The following is a 19,126-nucleotide window of genomic DNA, read 5'->3' on the forward strand; positions in this document are numbered from 1 at the left end:
TATTTAGATATACTAAAACAAAAGAGATGAACTTGAACCAAACTTTATTATATGAATTCTTTCCAAACCTTTTCCATCTATCAACATTACAACATTATACCTATCTATAGGGTGGATGCAGTTGTAGAATGGTGACACATAACCCCATGTGTTGTCACTTGCATGATGTGTTGTCACTACCAATATGACACTTAGCATATGGAGCTCCTATGAAATGACCATAGCATTTGTTTGGTAGGAGAAATTTAATCTTAAAAGCACCAAAGACATATGCTTATACCAATAATATTATGGGCATCCACATCCCTTATGACAAAACGTACCGTAGCTCAGAGCTGGCCCAGCTCCACCTAAGCCCGTGACAAAACGGACCGTAGCTCAGAGCTGGTCTGGGCCGGGCCTATGATATTTGTTCTGAGGCCGACCTGGCCCGTGTGTAGGCGGGCCGTTCCGGCCAACTCGGCTCGTTCGACACCATTATTTGGTAACTTGTGCAAGTGTATTTCGATCAAAAATGTTCTGCTGTTTTTATAATCTCTTCAGAGAACCTTCAAAAAGTAAACCAAAATGCAGAAACTACAAGTTTCAATCAAATCACTCGCTAAAATTTCAAGGAATCTCTCCAGTAACCCTAATTCTTCTCATAAATTTCATCACTACGAAAATCTTACAGGTTCAGTGTCTAAGAAGGCTCCTGTTAGTCAATCCCATTCTCTTTCTAATTTCAGACATTTTTCTTCTTCTTCTTCTTCAAATCCATGGCGGTCTCATACTAGTTTTTCAGAGAAATTTCCTGCAGTTTTTCCGAACCCATTATTGTTCAAACAATTATTTTCAAATACCCATTTGAAAATTTCAAGTACAGGCATCATTGATCGTTCAGTGGTCTTTCTGAGAGCTCAATTTCGCAGACATCGTTTTGAAAGCAACGAAGCATACAGTTCATGGAGGCGTTTAGGGTAAGTCTAAATTACTGATTTGTTTTCAATTAGTTCATTAAATTACATAATGTGGGTATATATGTGAAAATGAAAATAATATGCTTCACTTGCAAAACCTAATTTTATTGATTCTGAAATTTTGTTGATTCTTTCATAATTTATTGTATAACACAAAGAATAAAATTTCCGTTGAAATTTCCTTCATGTTGGTGGAAACTATGCACGATATAGCTGTAAGTGTAATTTCGTACACCTAATCTAAATTTTCAAAATATTGTCGAAATTTCATTCTTGGTATAACATTTATGATAGTCTTTCATTATCCTAATACTACTTCGTGGGGTCTTGTCACTCACTTGGAGTTGGGATACATTGTCCTCAATGGAACAACGTCGATTTGGAGTAGAGTTCTTACTGGTCAAGGGAGACACATATTCATTGGCAACATATCTGATACTATGTATTTATTTATTATTTCCCTGATATAGCGTGTAGCAGTCCCACGTTGACATTCACAAGTATATCCGATATACTCCGAAATATGTTAAACTAGATGGTGCAACATCTTGAGGTACAATGATAATGAGACATATGTTGACAACGGTGTAGTTTGTCTAAAAGTAAAAGGCCATTAAACGCCACATCGAGCAGTAAAAAGCTTAGGAAAGCATACCATGAGTAACATTTGTGTTATAGGACAATAGCTTCCCTAAAGATTAATCCATTTAGGATCTGCTGAAGTGATTTTAAATGTATTCGAGGATGCAATAAATCAGGTCACATAGTGCTATAGCTGTGTAGATTCCTTTTCTGATGTTGCTTTTATTTGTGAATCCTGGAGTATACCGCTCAACAATGTAAAGTATCTCATAGCTATTTAGTTGAAGAGCTTTACGCAACTAAGTATCCGAAATTTATGAAAAACGAAAGACATCAAACATTAGAAACTCATTTGGTTTTAAAGTTAAATATGGGTTCAACTCCAACAATAATTCTTTATAGCGATAAGATTTTTTTTACTGGTGGTCATTGGCAGAGTATTGAGGATTTTGGTTTGTTAAGACTATGTAGTTGTATTAGTATTAATGTTTGGTGCACATTAAGAAGTATCAATTCCATATTGATCTAAGTCGAGAAAATGATCAAAATTTTATTGGGGAGTGCTACAATAACTTCGAGTTTTACTCAGAGTCTTACTCGTTGCATTAATTGCACAATATGTAACTTAGATTGTATACCCTTTGACATTTTCAAAGAGCAGTTGATTGGAAGTATGTGGTCAGGAAGCTATGACATTAGTTCCCTAGTCAAACTTTGAGTATGACCATGAGAGAAGAACCATTTCTCATATTTATTTCTCTTAAACTCTGACATAACATAAAAAACAAATCCTTTTTGAGGAGACAGAAGCTTTTACTTTTGACTCCGGCGAAATTCCGATGAACCAGAAATTTCTTCACGGGACCATAAGAAACTTGACCATAGCTAAGGCCATTGCATGGAAATTGTTTCAGTATAGCTCTGTTAGGTGATTTGAAAGGTTGTCGCCGGGAAGAAAACCTGAAATAACTGGATAATCCTCGTTCTGGTAACTCAAGCAAAGTTGCAGCCAGTTTCAGGAGGGCGACTTATAACAGAGGCTTGTAGTTCCACTAGTCCGTTAGTAGTCATGGGAAGGGTGTATGCAGCCATTGAGAACAAATCCTACAACATAGTTCATTTGAAGAATGGTCGTTATCTCATATCGGAAAAAGGATACTTCCGAAAATGGTCTGTTAGCTTGCCACAGGAGGATCTCGGAAGCTTATACACTTTCATGACCAAAATGGAAAAGACATGGGAAATAAGGATATAGGCAGAAAATTTAACAAATTCAGAGATGGAAATAGCATGTGGTTAAGGGAAAGTATAAAGAACACTCGAGGATTTCGGCACTTAAGGTCGGAGAAGAAGACAAAGGCTGGAAGGACTGCAAAGGCTGGTTGAAAATGGCGCTAGTACTAGATAGTTTCAAACGGGGTACGCTGGAGAACGAAGCGGCGGCAGTGAGAAAACTGAGAACCAGTGCAATGGGGAGAAACTTTAATGCAGCTAATCTTCTCTTATACACTCAACTGTCATCTCCCCCACCCCCAATCAATAGATAGGGTAGAACATCATATCATTCAAATCCTAAGGTTGGGCCCAAGATATTTGGGGTTCCTTCCCCCCAAGATTGCCTATAAATGCGACCAACATAGAGTTTGAAGACTACTCATCTTCTTTAAACTCTTCATTGGCTATTTCTTCTCTGGGTGCTATCGTCTGGGAGCATGCAGTGGTTCTAATATTGAATATTCCTTCGGAGAACTAGCATGGACGGAGGGAAGCATTAATGGATGTTTTCAACTCTGAAAGACTCGATATCATCCCCTTCTAGAAAGGAGTAGCAATCCTGCCTACCACCGTTCCCACATAGGTTTTATGGCAGCTAGAGTCATTATGATCACAACGACAAGGATTTTTTCGGAAATGGATATCGGAGACAATCGAGGGTCCATTGGAGACAACTGAGGGTCCATTGGAGACAACACAAAGTCAGTTAGAAACACGTTCATCTACCTTGATGGATCAACGTAGAGATAAGGAGTTTTTCAGTCAGGAGAAGAATTAGGGCTTAATGTTGGGATAACGAAAACAAAAATATTGGAGCTTATGGAGTGAGAAGGAGTGAAGTTGAACTATGAGGGGAAGGACCAAGCTCAGGAAGATGACCCTTTACTCATAACACCACCTTGGGGGTCTAGCCTCATAAATGTCTAAACCTGGGACGAAAGCCATAGTTCTCAGAGAGGAGACTGCGATAAGGTGGGAGTGGGGATAGCTCTTCAGTCAGATCAGGGAGGATCATCGAATGCAGAAAAGAAGAAGAGATCACCGAGAGTATTCACAGAATTGAAAAGCTTGAAATGGGGCATGAAGACAAGCCTCTTAGTCTGAAGAAAGCAAGGTCTGCCTCGAACTTTTGGAATGTTGACAGGAAACGTCAATAAACATCTTAAGCTGGAACATTAAGAGTCTTGGTTGTCTGCCACCTAGCTTTAAGAAAGCTTGTTAAGGACATTTGTATGTCTTTTTTGTGTTTGCAAGAGACTAAAACTGAATCAATGTCTCTTGCTTTAGTTATAAGTGTATGGAGTAATTCTAGCTGTTCTTAGGATGCCATCCCATCTGCGGGACCATCAGGGGGGATTTTATGTGTCTAGAATCCTGATATGTTCAATGTCCTAAGATCGCCATTTAGGCACTTTTTGTATCTCTTTTGTTTTGGTAAACAAATAAGACAATTTCACTTGGCTTTATACTGGTGTTTATGGGCCTTGTATCAAGGAAAAAAGGATTGAACTGTGGGCAGAAATGGATGATACAACAAACACTTGGAAGCTCCCATGATGTATAGGAGGAGACTTCAATGTGGTAAGATTCGTCTGTGAAAGGAACAGTTCCAAAATAATGTCCAACACGAAGAACTTTGGTGAATGGATAAGCCGCAACAACATGCTCGGCTTCCAAAACATGGATTGGAATTCTCATAGTTGAGTAATCAGGAAAACCCTGTAATGAGATGAAGGTACAATACTTGTGATGGTGGTAGAGGTACAATTGTGTGGTGGAACTTAAGTTGTGGTGGTGGAGCGGAGATAAACAAAGAAAAAGATTTGGTAAAGTAAAATTCATGCATATGTTGAACAATAGTTACTTAACTTTAAAGTCAAAACCTAAAAATCTGAACTTTTAAAAGAAAGTCAAATTTTAACTTGAGTGAAGTCAGAAATTTTAACTTAAATAAGCCAAAAAAGTAACTTTTTTTGATGTTGCCAAACAACACCTAAGAGTCCTTTAGTTCCTTACTTCCTTCTTGAGTCTATAAGTTAGTTAGCCATTAGTACCCCGTCAGGATTTGCCTTCCTGCTACAAAAGCTCCCTAGATGAACATCCGATCCTGTAGTTCCTTGCTTCCTTCTTGACAACATCTTATAACCTCTTTGCATAGAGGAGGAAGTTGTGGGGGCAATTGAAAACCTAGCACTAGAGCCTGCTGGCTTCCCGATATCCTTTTATAAACATCGCGAGGACATCATCAGACCAGAGTTTATGCACATGTTTATGGAGTTTTTTGAGAAAGCTAATCTGGATTAGAGATTAAACCAAACTTTCATTGTTTTGATTCCTAAAAAGAGCAAGCAGGAGATGTTTGCAGACTCAGACGTATCAGTCTGGTTGGAGGGCCTTACAACAACACCAATGTATCTCCCCTCCACCATTGTATCTCCCCTCCACCATTGTATCTCCCCACCACCACACCTCAATCACATCACAACCACCACCACACTTCCATCACCATACCTCCAAGGCTCCTCCACCACCACCACCACCACCACCACCACCAATATCATCACTACCTCTTCCACAAGAGTAATCATGAAAATCATAATTAATTTCAATTAAAATCAAGTATTTTTATGAGAAAAATAAAATAAAATAGAACAGTAAGTTACATTATGAAACAAACTTTTTGACTTGCCAACAACATTTTTGACAAATATACTTTTGATAATTTCTTACTTTTTTGAAGCAAAAGAACTTCTACGACAAGCAAAAATACTTATACTTTTGGTTGCCAAACAACACCTTATTCAAAGCTGATCCGGAGAAAGCCTGTGATAGGATTAGCTAGGACTTCCTCTACTTAAGTATGGATAAAATGGGATTTGGTCATACATGGACAGCTTGGGTTTATGGTGCATATCCTTAGCAACATTCTTACATGGGTGACTTTCCCTTGTCTTTTGAAGCTCGAGGGGAATATCGGAACACGCCACGGAGATCTGCTATCTCCGATGCTATTCTTGTTCGTTTCTAAAGTTCTAAGCTGTTGCATGCAGCAATCGAAGTCGAAGGGATCTATAAAAGGCTTTCAGATAAACTCCTCTCGAACCCTTGTAAATCATCTACTATCCACGGATGATACACTCTTCTTCGTCTACGAAGACATATCTGCTCAGCAGACTAAAACAAATACTAATCTGTTATGAGTTGCCTACGGGCCTTAAGGAAAATTACTCCAAATCATTCCTTTACCTAGTACATAACAGAGATACTATGGCTCTGCCTATGCATCAATGCATTGGGTTGCCAGGGGGGGGGGGAAACTTCCAACCTCTTAGTTCCCCCATTGGAAGGAGGATAAATTGAAATCCTTTTGCGACCCAGCGGTGGAAAGAATCAATTGAAAGCTCACAAAACTCTTTCTAGAGGGGGAAAACTAACCTTGGTTAAAGCAGTAATCTTAGCACTACCCATGTACTCCGGTTACTGTATGCCTTACCAATCAAAGTACGGAAGAGTATTGATAAGAAGATGCACGATTTCCTTTGGAATGACAAGACAGAAGGAAAGAGATTTCATTGGGTGGCATGGAACAATCTGCAAAGAGCTGAAAGAGGGAGGGTTAGGCATAAAAAACTTGAAAGTTATGAATAACGTGCTGCTTTCGAAACGGTTATGGCGTTTTACACAAGAAAGCTCGGCCTTATGGAGAAATATCATAGCAGAAAAGTATGGGGACTAGGAACAAGGATGGATTTGGGAGAAAAGTAAAAAAAAAAAGCTTACAGTATGTAGAGTCTGGAGAGGCATACAAAACAGGATGGAGGACTTCCATGGGTTGACAAAATGGAAATTGGGAATTGGGCAAATAATAGTGAGATGATATTTGGTCCTCGACCATAAGTCTCAAGGATAGATACCCAACCACATAATTCCTATCAAATGAGAAAGGAGCAACAGTTAGCCAAATCTTCAATTGTACCCATAACAGCTGGGACTTACCGATCAGAAGAAACCTTAATCATGGGGAGTTTCCCATTCTTATAGACCTTTTGGAAGAACCAGAAAGAAACAAACCCAATGACAATGAAGATACCCGTGTTTGGAAAGAAGGAGAGGAGGAAATTATTTTTTTTTTTTGAAAATTTGATTGAATATATAGAAGAGAGCTATACAACGGCAGCACCAAAGAAAAAAAGAAAAACAGAAAAGAGTCAGGCTAAGATGGATTCTTCACGATATCCACGCCTCCCAATTACAAACTACATCGACATAAGACGAGTGACTAAACTTTGGGATACCCTTTGCCCACATACAAACAATCGACTTAACGTCATCCACGTCAAGGCTCGTGTTCCCATTAGCCTCCTTAAAAACTTTGCTATTCCGGTCCTTCCATATACTCCACACTATTGCCACTGGGATAACACACCAGATCTCTTTCCTAAACTTAGGCTTCGGGATGGAGTGCCATTGCTCGAACAGTTGAGGGACTGTTGAGGGCATACAACATGTTATCTTCAATGTCGATAGGAAGTAGGACCAGATCCCACTGGCTATCTTGCAATGGAGGAATAGGTGGTCTCTTGATTCCTCCTCCTGTTTGCATAGAATACATCGATTGACCATCTGGAATCCTCTGCGTTTTAGCTTGTCCACCGTCGGCAGCCTATCTAATAAGGTGGCCCAAAGCATAAATCCAACTCTTGGAGGGGCTACCACCCTCCTTAGTACTTTTACTAAGGTTGGAGCTATGATTTGGTCACCTCCATCCAGTAATCCATAGCACTGTTTGACCGAGAGCGATTCCTTTGCATCATGATTCCAAACTCTTTTATCTTCCTCATTGCCTAGGGTGACTGACTGTAATGCCTCAAGTAACCCCAAGTACGAGTTGATTTCCCAGTCATTTAGCGCCCTCCTCACATTGACTTCCCAAACTTGGATCTCCTGGTTGAACATGTTCTGCACCAAGACCTTCTTATCTGAAGCTATAGCGTAAATCAAAGGAAACTGAGCCATAAGGCTAGTAGGACCCAACCAAACATCAGACCAGAATTTAATCTTCCTCCCGTCACCTACTTCCCACCTGGTTAAACTCCGATACTTGGTAAGGAATCCTTGGATTCCTTTCCACACCCCACAACCGAAAGGTGAATTGCGGACCCTAGCATCCCATTGCTCCGGGTCTTCACCATACTTGTCCCCCACCACCTCTCTCCACAGATTTCCGGCTTCTTGGTCGAATCTCCAAATCCATTTAGATAACAAAGCTTGATTCATGATCTCCAACTTCTTGACCGAAAGGTGAGAGGAGGAAATTATCTCAGTCAGTAACTTATACAGAAGAGCAATCCATGATATATCAGCCTCTGATCTCACACTCCACAAGCATATCTGGAGAAAACCCATCCCTACAAGAGTCGGCTTTACTATCTGTGCTGTCTTTCTACACAAAATCCCGACTGAACCATAGGGGGTTTCAATTTGTCAACAATGCATAATGTGCAAAGAAGCAGAGTCTGCAGACCACACCTCTTTGCACACTGCAGGATTGCATCAGATCTCTGGACTTATCTCATCAACTCTGGAAAGATTAGATGGTGCTTTCCGCTCTCGATACAGCAAGCTATAGAACAATTGGAGCCGACAAGGAAGACGAAAAAAGGAAGAGATTTATGGAACATGATCCCAGAAGCCATCATATGGTGTAATATGGAAGGACAGGAACAAGATTTTCAAAGAAAATAATCATGAGAGTATTCTGCAGGCTGAAGATGTGAAAGGACTCCTCTATCACTGGAGTAAAAGTATAAAATGGGCGAGAACATTATCGTTCCAAGATTTTATTTTAAATGGGAGAACATCATGTCGTAACATATAGACGTATAACTAAGTATTCTGTTTCTTCCTGTATATTTTATTTGTTCAATATATTAATTCAGAGTTTCAAAAAAATAAAAAAACTCTTGGAATGACATCTCTATCCATGCCTAAACGCAAAATGACTTATCTATTTTTCCTCTTTTTGTGATAAAGCCCTAGAGGAATGCTTTACCTATGATAGATTACTGTCTTCGAGAAGATATGTCATTTTCATCGTACGGTATTTCAGGTCTTCATGGTTTCCAACGGCAAGAGCTGTTCTTTGGGGATTAATTGCAACTAACGTTGCTGTTTTTATGTTATGGAGGGTTGCGGAACCGACATTCATGAGGGAGAACTTTATGGTCAGTGCTTTCAAACTCTACACCGTTTCACCTTTACTAAAAAAAAATTAGTTGGATTCTCCTCCATTGACCCTGAATAAAGTTATTTTCCCGAGAGGGAAGTTTGGCCATTTAGATAAGTATGTGTTAGTTAATTTACTTTTACGAGATAAATGTTCCATGTAACCCAATTTCTGATGAGTCGTAACTTAGGTTAGAATTCATTTCTCAACCAAATGTGTGGCTAGTTCTTTCTAACTTATTTAGTTTTGTTTGACCAGATTTCAGTAGAGAATTTTACAAGCGGGCGTGTTCACACAGTGCTAACTTCCGCATTCAGTCATTTTGAAATTGAGCACCTTGCTTCTAACATGATTGGCCTTTACTTCTTTGGAAGAACGGTAAGGGCATACATATCTTTCCATCTGTTGTTGCTTGAATTTGTTATTTGAGCAATAGATATGAGTAATAATGGTGACTTGAGGTGATATTCTTTTCTGTATGTCTTCTCTAAGACAGTAATTTATCATAGGTAAAGCATTTCTCTAGGGCTTTATCATAAAAAGAGGAAAAATAGATAAGTCATTTTGCTTGAATTTGTTATTTGAGCAATAGATTTGAGCAAAAGCTTATGTACAAAAATCCAAGCTAACTCTTATCGTAGTTTACTACTAATCTTTGGTCGGGGCTCCAGAAAAGGAAAAAATTAAGCCTCTTAGGCCTGTGATACTTGGACTATTTTATTTGTGATGTTTCATTATATAAATTTGAAATGGATATGATCCTACTATATTATTCGGTTATTAAACTGTAATTTTATATCACATTGCACGTTAACCAGATTGGGGAAATGTTCGGACCACAATTCTTGTTCAAGTTGTATCTAGCTGGGGCAATTGGTGGATCGATATTCTATTTGGTACATCATTCCTTCATGTCTCCATCATCGAAGGTACAAATGTGATGCTATGACAAGTTAGAGCTCTTGTGTTTCGTTTGCATTAGAATAACAAGTTCGCTGTTTAATTATGTTGTACAAGCATGCATAATTTCAAATGTTAAAAGCTACGATCTTTGACCTATAAGGTATTATTAAAAGTAAATAAGTGTGTACTTAGTACTAAAATGTAACTGGTTAATGGGATGCTTGAAGTTGTGGGTGTGAAACACTTTTTATTATTAGGAAACAGACAAATTAGTCACTCTTGCATAAATAACTTTGTAAAAGAAAACTACATATTTATGCTGAAACTTTTGCCTGTTTTTATCTTGATATTCCCGAACAATTGTGCTTTATGGACTCCTGCTTTGGAATAGCTTATTAGATATACTCCAGGAACAATTCCATACCTGCAAACTAAAAAACTGCTGCTGTGAAAAGTAGAGTGTTAATATTTTAATACAGCCCAGCTTCTAAGGTCGCTCCTTTCTTTCTGAGAACTTTGCTTTGGATACGGAACTAGCATCAGCATATGATTTGTTTTACAAAATCTAGCAATTGATGACTTACGTGTCTTCGAATTTATAAGATGGGGGGAAGGGATTTTTACCTTCATACCTAATGCCTCTCCTTTTGGGTTTGCAGCGCTCAAGCATGTTTTATGTGGATCCTACAAGAATTCCAGGACTGGTAAGCGATGTTTAAAAAAACATTTTTCCGCCTCAAGGTGGTTTGCACTTTGCACCAAAATGTAAATTGCCGCAATGAGGTGTACGCCTCTATGCGTTAAAGGCGTACATAAATTCTTTTAGAAAAAAATGATCCCACATTTATGTGGTAGGGTAACAGTTTTTCACTTTGCTACAATAATATAAAGACTTGAGTCGTTATAACTTATAAGTATAACCACAAGAAATATGAGTGTTTGTTACTTCTTATGTTTCACACACCTAATCGCTGCTTTGTAAATTTCATTTTTTACTCATATCATGTTTATTTTAGTCCTACAGTGTTTACCACAAAATCGTGTTGCTTCATTCGTTCCATAATCCATATGCATCGGCTCCCTCATGTGAAACCTTCTGTATACGTGCTCTGGAAATTGGAAAACAGAACTTCTACATATTTTACAACAAATTCGACAATGAACCCCATCTGTTTTAATTGCCAATATTAATTACCAAACAAAAAGATAAATGTTGCTTGGGCTTTCCATAGATGCTTATAATTAGTGTTGGTTAGGGGCAATGTTTGGAAAAACGTTTTTACTTGTTTCACTTTGATACAATAATATAAAGACTTGTGCATTTAACAAACAAGAAATATAAATGTTTTTACTTGTTTTGTTGTATAAACTAAACAGTGCTTGGAAGTTCTGTTTTTTCTGCAGATGTGTACGGCTCGAGGCGAAAACATACCACCTCGCCTTGAGGCACGCTTCGAGGCGTACACATCTACTGAATTTTATAACATTTGTTAGGGGCGCATCAAATATGATTATATGCAATATCCAGATGGCAGAAGCTATCCGATATCCGTATTCAATAAGATATTCGATGGGGCACGCCTCGAGCCGTACACATCTGCAGAATTTTATAACATTTGTTAGGGGCTCATCAAATATGATTATATGCAATATCCAGATGGCAGAAGCTATCCGATATCCGTATTCAATAAGATATTCGATGGATACCAGATTCTCTTATCTGAATTTGAACTCGATAAGCTGGACGGATATTGGATAATATCTGATATTTGATTAAAAAATTCATCAGGATAAATCCTCAGGTTTTAAACTATGCTTATCTCTATTGACGGACTAATGAAACTAGTCTAAGCCTTCGTTTATTATGTATATATTTTTACATAATCTAAAATAGGAAATGATAATCAAAAGGTGGATAAGGTAGGGCAACAATACTTGAATTCAATTTGGATGTTCAAACGTTTTAGCTAATTTCTACTAATCGGATATGAATCCATATAGAACTCCGATTTCCATATATCCATTGACAGACTACATAAGCCTAATATGGGTAACTAAAACTTCATCATATCATGTTCCTGTGCATATACACTATAATTCTATCTTCTAATTTTCTTGTATACTACACAACTGCTGTTTATCCATAAAAGTAAGTTCGGGCAAACATTCATGATTCATGTTATTTATTAAAAAACGGCATCTTTTGACTTGTAAAAAGTTCTGGCTTTCAAAAATCTAACATTATTAAGTCTGGTCGACTCATGCTACTTCTGGTTGGTCTCCACTTAATTTAGGGGGCAAGCGGTGCTGTCAATGCTATTATACTACTTGATATATTTCTTTTTCCAAAAGCTGTGCACTATGTCAATGTCTTCATACCGGTTCCAGCAATGTTATTGGTGAGTATTTTTCCTGGTCTAAGACAAAATATATAATTCTGAATTTGAATTTCAACATAGTTTCTAACTTAATATTTGTGGTATCATTTCAGGGAGCATTCTTAATTGGAAAAGATCTACTGAGAATGAGGGAGGTATTTGTTATCTTCCAACTTGAAGTTTGCACCATTTCTGCATGGCCACATTACTTCTTTTTATGCTTTTGTTAAAATTATTTATTATATTCCTAAGGAAACATGGTCCGAAAGTTCACATAGGGTCACCGACTCACCGATCACATGATGTAGTAGTAGTCATAGTAGTTGATGGGTTCATGTCACTCTCGTGCATCCGCTTATGTCTTCCGTTGATGTCCTAATTCAGTTTTGTTCTAATAAACCCTTTGGCCGACTACATTAGCTGATTGAATATATATGCATCCATTACTTTTTGGAGATATATCAGTCTTACGTCACTCTTCTTGGTCTCTCAAAAAGTGGTATTTAGTTTGGAGAGTTATTTGTTTTGGCGTGCATTTCGTTTTCCCTTATCTAAGTGTGTAAGTAAATACTAGAAGTTAATTTATTTGCAGGGAGACAGTCAAATCTCAGGCGCAGCTCACCTCGGCGGTGCTGTAGTTGCTGGTATAGCATGGGCAAGGATCACTAGGCGGTTGTGGTAGGCGTATTTGCTTTCATGACGAACACAAATAGAGGGTGTTTGATTAGGTTGGATCCATTAGCAAATTATTAATGATTACATATGTTAACACTCTTCGATTTAGGCAGAAATGAAATGAGATTACGTTTGTAGCTGCATTTTATCTTAGAAGGAGATCAGACAACAAGGAAGCTATTGTATGGAAAAGCAATTGGTTACATAGTTATTTTTTTTAGTTATAATCTATTAGTGGTTACCTTGTAGTTATTTATCTTTATCAATTAGTTGGGTAGTTATTTACCTGTATCTATTAGTGGTTTAGTGTCTATGACATAGAATAAAAACCAAATTTGAATTTTTCTTCTTTCAAACTTCAGACTTCTTTATCTCTCCACCATTGGTGTAAGTTTATAGGTACAAGATTGCCATCTCTGCCTGCACGTTTTTCTAATTTAAGACCTAGGTGTTAGGACAAATTGTAGGACAATGCAACAGGTTGGCACATTATCTGACACAAATAGTTGTGGCAATATCTTCTCAAATTTCAGAAGATTTAGTGAGGTAAAATTTTAGGATCTTTCGTGGACATTGTAATGTGTAAATCTAATTTCCTGTTTATTATATAAATCTAACTTTTTTTTTGTTGAAATACATAAATCTAATCTTGGTATTGAAATGTAGTAGTGGGTGGATATTACTGATTTTCGAAACCTCACTTGTACAAATCTAATCTTTATTGGTGTCATTCTCATAAATAGAGTATTTCCTGCATAAACTAGTTTTCGAAGCCTCCTGCTAAAAAAAAAATTCACGAGACCCACCTACTTCTGTTTGCATCAGTGTAAGGCCAAATACACAATTAAATTATGAGTGTTGGATTTCTCTTGTGAATGGATTCAACTAATCGCCCTTGAAGCTTTCGAAGAGTTAAACGTTTGGTGGAAGGTAAGGCAAGATTTGAGTGATAATGAATTAATGAATACTATTGTAATATGAAAGATATATATTTAGATTATCCGACAACTTTCCTTCTTCTCTAATTATAGTGTTTGATCCTCGTATATATCATTAGCTACTATTTGATTTTTCATGCCAAGTTGAACAATTCTTTCCTTCATATGTAAAGAATTTATCAATAGACTAATAAAGAAGTTGGATCTTCCCGTGTGAGTATCTATAATTACTTGTCATTTCTCTTCATTTATCAGAGAATATGGTCGGGTTGAGTTATCACATCAACCTTCTTTACTCTTCATTTTGTTGATCTTTGTTGAAAATTTTGGTGATTTTCGTTATAATATTCTTTTGCAATGTGTGAAATTTCAAGTTTTAGTTTTGAAGAGTTTTCTGTAAAGGAGCTTCAAGAATGTGTAATTTATAGGAAACTTCACTTGCCATGAAAAAATTAAATAATATTAAAGAAAAAAGTTGATGACCAAGATTTCATACGTTCAGCCAACTCACTACAACTTTTTTATGGTTTTAAATTTTAGTAACACTTTCATTGTTTATTACAATTTTGAAATTTTATGATATTTTTTATTTTTCTTTTCTAGATGTGGCGGAGGCACGGGCTATACCCTAGTTCTATCTAAATCCCAAAGTCCCGAACTCTTTGTTATCTAAGGCCATGATTTGTGAACACCAAAACCATTTTTCAGATCTCCACATTTGCACCAAACACCACTCCGATCCAGGTTTGGATGAGTTGCAACCATGCGTGGCCGAGATGATGTGGTGGTAAGGCAATAGACCTTGATGAGGCTCACGTGTCGATTGTCGTTTGTAGGATATTGTCTGATGAGTTTGTATTTTCTGACATATCCTTTGAGAAATAATGGTTTGTGTATGAAAAGCGGATCGTTGACTCTTTCTGTTTTTTCATATCACATTGTTTTGTTAAGTTTGTTTTGAATTTGGAGGGGCAGAGCTCCTTTCGGTTGATATCTCTACTCTGAGCCTCTAGTCCGAGCAGGGCTTAGGTTGGGTAATTCTCATCTCGGACCCACCTTCCCACTTGCCTCGGAGGTATAGGGTCCAAGGTGTCAAGCAGATTTCCATAGACCACCCAATACATGACTCTTTCTAGAGCTGGCTCGATTTAACATCCTTGCTTGCATTAAGCCAGAAAGGGTTCAAAGTGCTTAGGAGACTCATGTCGACCTCCTACATCAACACTCAGGCGGTAAAGTTCCTTTGGATCCACGTCCCTGATGGTTGTGAATTTCAATATCTCATATTCTAAAAACCTGCATGAAGAAAAGTTTTAAGTAATTAGTTATTCAGTTAAGATAATAAAATGCTCGTGAAGAAACGAAGATTTATGAATATTTACTTTTTAACAAGCCCTCCCATGGTAAATTTTATATTTTAGATAATAAAATCGTGTCTCTGAAACAGATGAAAATGTGAAATAACTTGTTAATCAATTAAGCAAGCGGAAACCTAAACAAGAATATTAATTAGGAGGCATTGATTGTAAGAACTTCAATGTCATCCAATATGAGGATCTCAATCAACAAGATATCGATGGTGAATCAGTAGACAAAACTATAAGAGTGGTTCTCACAAATAACAAATCAAATTGAAGGTTGAAGTGAACTAGTATTAACAAAAATATACACACAAAAACACTAATTCAATTGAAGGGTTGAAGACAACTATATTAACAAAAATTTATAACAACCCAAAAAAACTACAATCCTCTTCATCCAATGATCATCGAATATCACAGAGGAATGAACAAGGTCAGTCAATATCTTTTCCTCAAATGGTCTTTGAATATCAGAGAACAATGAACAATGTCGGTCAACCTCCTTCATGAAATAGTCTCTGAATATTACAGAACAATGAACAATGTTGGTCAATCTCATTCATGAATTTGTCTTTGAATATCACATAGTAATGCAGCTAGTTGTTGCCCCTCTTCCTCTTCTTCGGAGCCTATCTCTCCTCTTTCTCTTCTTCTTCTACTTCAACTCCATTGATGTAATGATCGATAACAGAATCAACTGAGGTATTACTAAAGGAGAAGACATTACCAGCCTCGGAGAAAGCAATCACTGCAATGTCAGCGTCACATTCTAAACAAGTATCGGCAGCCTTCTTAAACAAACCTTGGCGTCTCTTCGTAAATGTCACTATCCTCTTCGTTTTATCCTCGATTTTTTCAATCTTAATCTTCTTCTTCCCCATAGGGCATAGACAGTTGACAAAAAGATCATGACTCCGTGGTTATTCCAATATGAATATAGTACGTTACAAAGAAGATTTACATTACAAATTAAAAAAGTAAAATTGTACATGGTTAACACTAATAACTAATTTGTTTGTAGCAAGTCCTATATAATAAATCCTAACCGTCTCATGCTTAGAGTTGAAAACTATTAAGTTTAAGGTCACGTTTAGGGTTACTACCAATTGAAGTTTAGGAACCTATATAACACTGTAGTATACACATGGGAATTGAGTACGGATTGACATTAGTTATCTCGGTATTGATTGCCATTAGTTATCTTCTAGGCTCTTTATTTAATAATTGCTACTATTAACCAGGAAAGTCCTACTTAACACAAAACTTCTAATAACTCTATTTTGGAGTTTAATTAGGATGTTATGTTCACCTAATGGAATCATGTACCAGATACTTTTTTTATATCACCAAATGGCTACTGTGGTATTCCCACTTCCAGTTGGATAATAGATATCAACCACCAAATTCTTGTGAAGGTATGAGTACCTGTTATACTTTTCAATAAAAATTAATATAAACGTCTATGGTTGTTACTGGTACCGCAAAAAAAAGTAACGATGTGAAACTGACTATAAAGGAAAACCTCCAAAAGCATGACTTTTGCATTGCATACCTGGCAAAATAACCCTTAGTTGCGGTATTTCGGGTACTAACACTGCATTTATCGACTCTAAGGAGCACGTACCAGAAGATCGAATGTACTCCCTTGCTGCTATAGAACCATATTTTATGTCATGAGAGAAAGTAGATAGTTTCTAAATATACTAATCGACAAAGGTCCGGCCATCTTCAGGTTTTTCTCCAACGAAGATAAACTCTAGCAAAACCTAAAATTCATTATTGAAATACTAAATTGATAAAACCTAACCTAATCTTCCTTGAGACTCATGAGGGATGAAACCAGTCAAGTAATCAAGTATTTCTTAAATCTCGACTACTAATAAAGCATTTAAAAAGTAAGAAAGATGCAGAACTATATATCTCCGATTAGGCGTATGATGAATCTCTATTAATTAACAAAGATGAAGAGAAGAAAGGATATAAGCTTATACCGTGACCAGGATGATTCATTAATTCCCTTGCCAAGATTCATGAATTCTTCTACCATGATTCATGAAAACCCTAAACTCCTGAACCTGAAAAGAAATTTATGGATAAATGAAGAAATGAATTCATGAAATTCCATAATCAATTTGATTGAAGAGGTGAAGAAATGAAAACCATAAACCCCTGAACATGAAAAGAAATTGATGGAGAAATGAATTCATGAAATTCTAGAATCAATTTGATTGAAGAGGTGAATAAATGAAATTCCACAATCAATTTGATTAAAGAAATGAAGAAATGAAATTCCACAATCAATTTGATTGAATAACAATGAAACAATGACTACGAACCCTAAACACCATTTCGAACTACCAACCAAATCTTCTGCCACGATTCATCAAAATCCTAAACACCTGAACCTGAACAAAACAATTGAAATCCATTTGAAAACCATCAAAAACAAAGGAAGGAAACCTTAAATCCCTGAACCAAGAGGATGAAATTATTCTGCCAAGATTCACCATTTCAATTTGGAGAAATGAAGAAATAAAAGATAATGCGGGAAGGTAAGAAGATAAGGAATTGCATAATCAATTTCGTCATGAGTTTTGTAACATCAGGTCATCAATTTCTTCATCAATTTTTACCATCAAGGTTGTAACACGGGAAGGAAAGGAGGAATAAGGCGCCAGGGAAGATAACCGACCAGATTAATGGGTTTAATCACTTCCATTCTTTGAGTAGGTCAATAAATCAAGGTGGGTAATAGATCTAAAGGTGTGTATCTTATCAAAATAGCAACGAAAGGTCGGATTTGTCTTTCGACTTGTCCCAATCAGCATAAAACATTGCGTTTTATATAATAGACTAGCTATAACCCGTGCTCGTAGGGCACGGAAAACTTTGTAATCTTGCGGTGCGAGGGATGTAGGAAATTTTATTGATTTAGAAAAAATAATTAAACTGAATAACAATAATTACAAGTTGAGCAAGAATGTGAGAAAAATCTGAAAAATTTAACGACAGTATAAAATTAACAGAAGAGCGAGCAAGAGAGAAACAGTAACAGTTTACATGAATAAAGCGATGGCGTAATAAAAAGTTATCAGTTAAGATTAAACTAATTATAAAATTAAACTAATTATATCAAATATTAATCACCGAAAAATTGATGTTGTAACATTGATAGCAAAAGGCTAAATTACATACGAATTTGTCGTTACCCAGAAATCGATATAAAACAATATGAGCTAATCACAAAAAGATATTACCACACAAACTTAACAACAACTGTCTTAAGAAAATAATCTCGTTGGAAAAGATTTAAATTATGGTAGTTAATTGAGAAATGTTGAAGATTGTAACTAATTAAAAAACAATTGCTTTCTGCACACATGTATTTCTCTAATGGCAACCCTAGAAAAGGTAATCCATTTGAATCGACTACTATTTCCCACAACTAAAGTCTGCACTATATCAAACGAAGTTAGAACAAAATAAGTGACTATATATATATATATATATATATATATATATATATATATGTAAATAATGAAATAACAACCTGTGTACGAATGATTGAAATGAAATACAAATTTGAAAACCATAGATCAATTTATGGTAACAATGGAGACATTAACATGGAATGGAATAGACATTAATTATTATGAGAATTTTTGTCATAACAGATTTTGTATTCAAAACTTCACCAAGAAATTCATACAAAATTACTAATATCTAAATTGATACTAGCAGTAATATAATGTCGAACACTATATCAAGTTTTCAATCATATAGATCGGCTATCAAGGCCAAGGAAGCCAAAGTTCTACCACAATAAACG

At 36.6% G+C, this 19,126-nt stretch overlaps 1 protein-coding gene and 1 long non-coding RNA gene across 6 annotated transcripts; one reads left to right on the forward strand and one right to left on the reverse strand.

Moving 5' to 3' along the window:
• The first annotated feature begins 438 nt into the window (after positions 1-438).
• Positions 439-13,246, forward strand: RBL12 (RHOMBOID-like protein 12). The gene is made up of 8 exons (XM_086670099.1): positions 439-959; positions 8,926-9,040; positions 9,301-9,420; positions 9,861-9,971; positions 10,605-10,649; positions 12,240-12,344; positions 12,437-12,478; positions 12,916-13,246. The coding sequence occupies exons 1-8, from the start codon at positions 568-570 to the stop codon at positions 13,003-13,005; spliced, it is 1,020 nt and encodes a 339-aa protein (XP_086526225.1). The 5' UTR covers positions 439-567; the 3' UTR covers positions 13,006-13,246.
• Positions 13,247-15,542: 2,296 nt separating this feature from the next.
• On the reverse strand, positions 15,543-17,956 carry LOC147548816 (uncharacterized). Of its 5 annotated transcripts, none has more exons than XR_015238375.1 (4): positions 17,805-17,956; positions 17,634-17,702; positions 17,289-17,372; positions 15,543-16,948 (listed from the first exon to the last, which is right to left on the reverse strand). It is a non-coding gene; the product is annotated as an uncharacterized LOC147548816 (long non-coding RNA). The 5 variants fall into 5 exon arrangements; XR_015238377.1 differs by having other exon boundaries at positions 15,543-16,722; positions 16,850-16,945; positions 17,634-17,956; XR_015238376.1 differs by having other exon boundaries at positions 15,543-16,722; positions 16,850-16,948; positions 17,634-17,956.
• Positions 17,957-19,126: the final 1,170 nt, after the last annotated feature.

The sequence above is a fragment of the Eschscholzia californica genome, unplaced genomic scaffold (genome assembly GCF_041429995.1).
Source record: "Eschscholzia californica isolate CP2 unplaced genomic scaffold, dmEscCali1.0.p SCAF_3, whole genome shotgun sequence".
Classification (NCBI taxonomy): domain Eukaryota; kingdom Viridiplantae; phylum Streptophyta; class Magnoliopsida; order Ranunculales; family Papaveraceae; genus Eschscholzia; species Eschscholzia californica.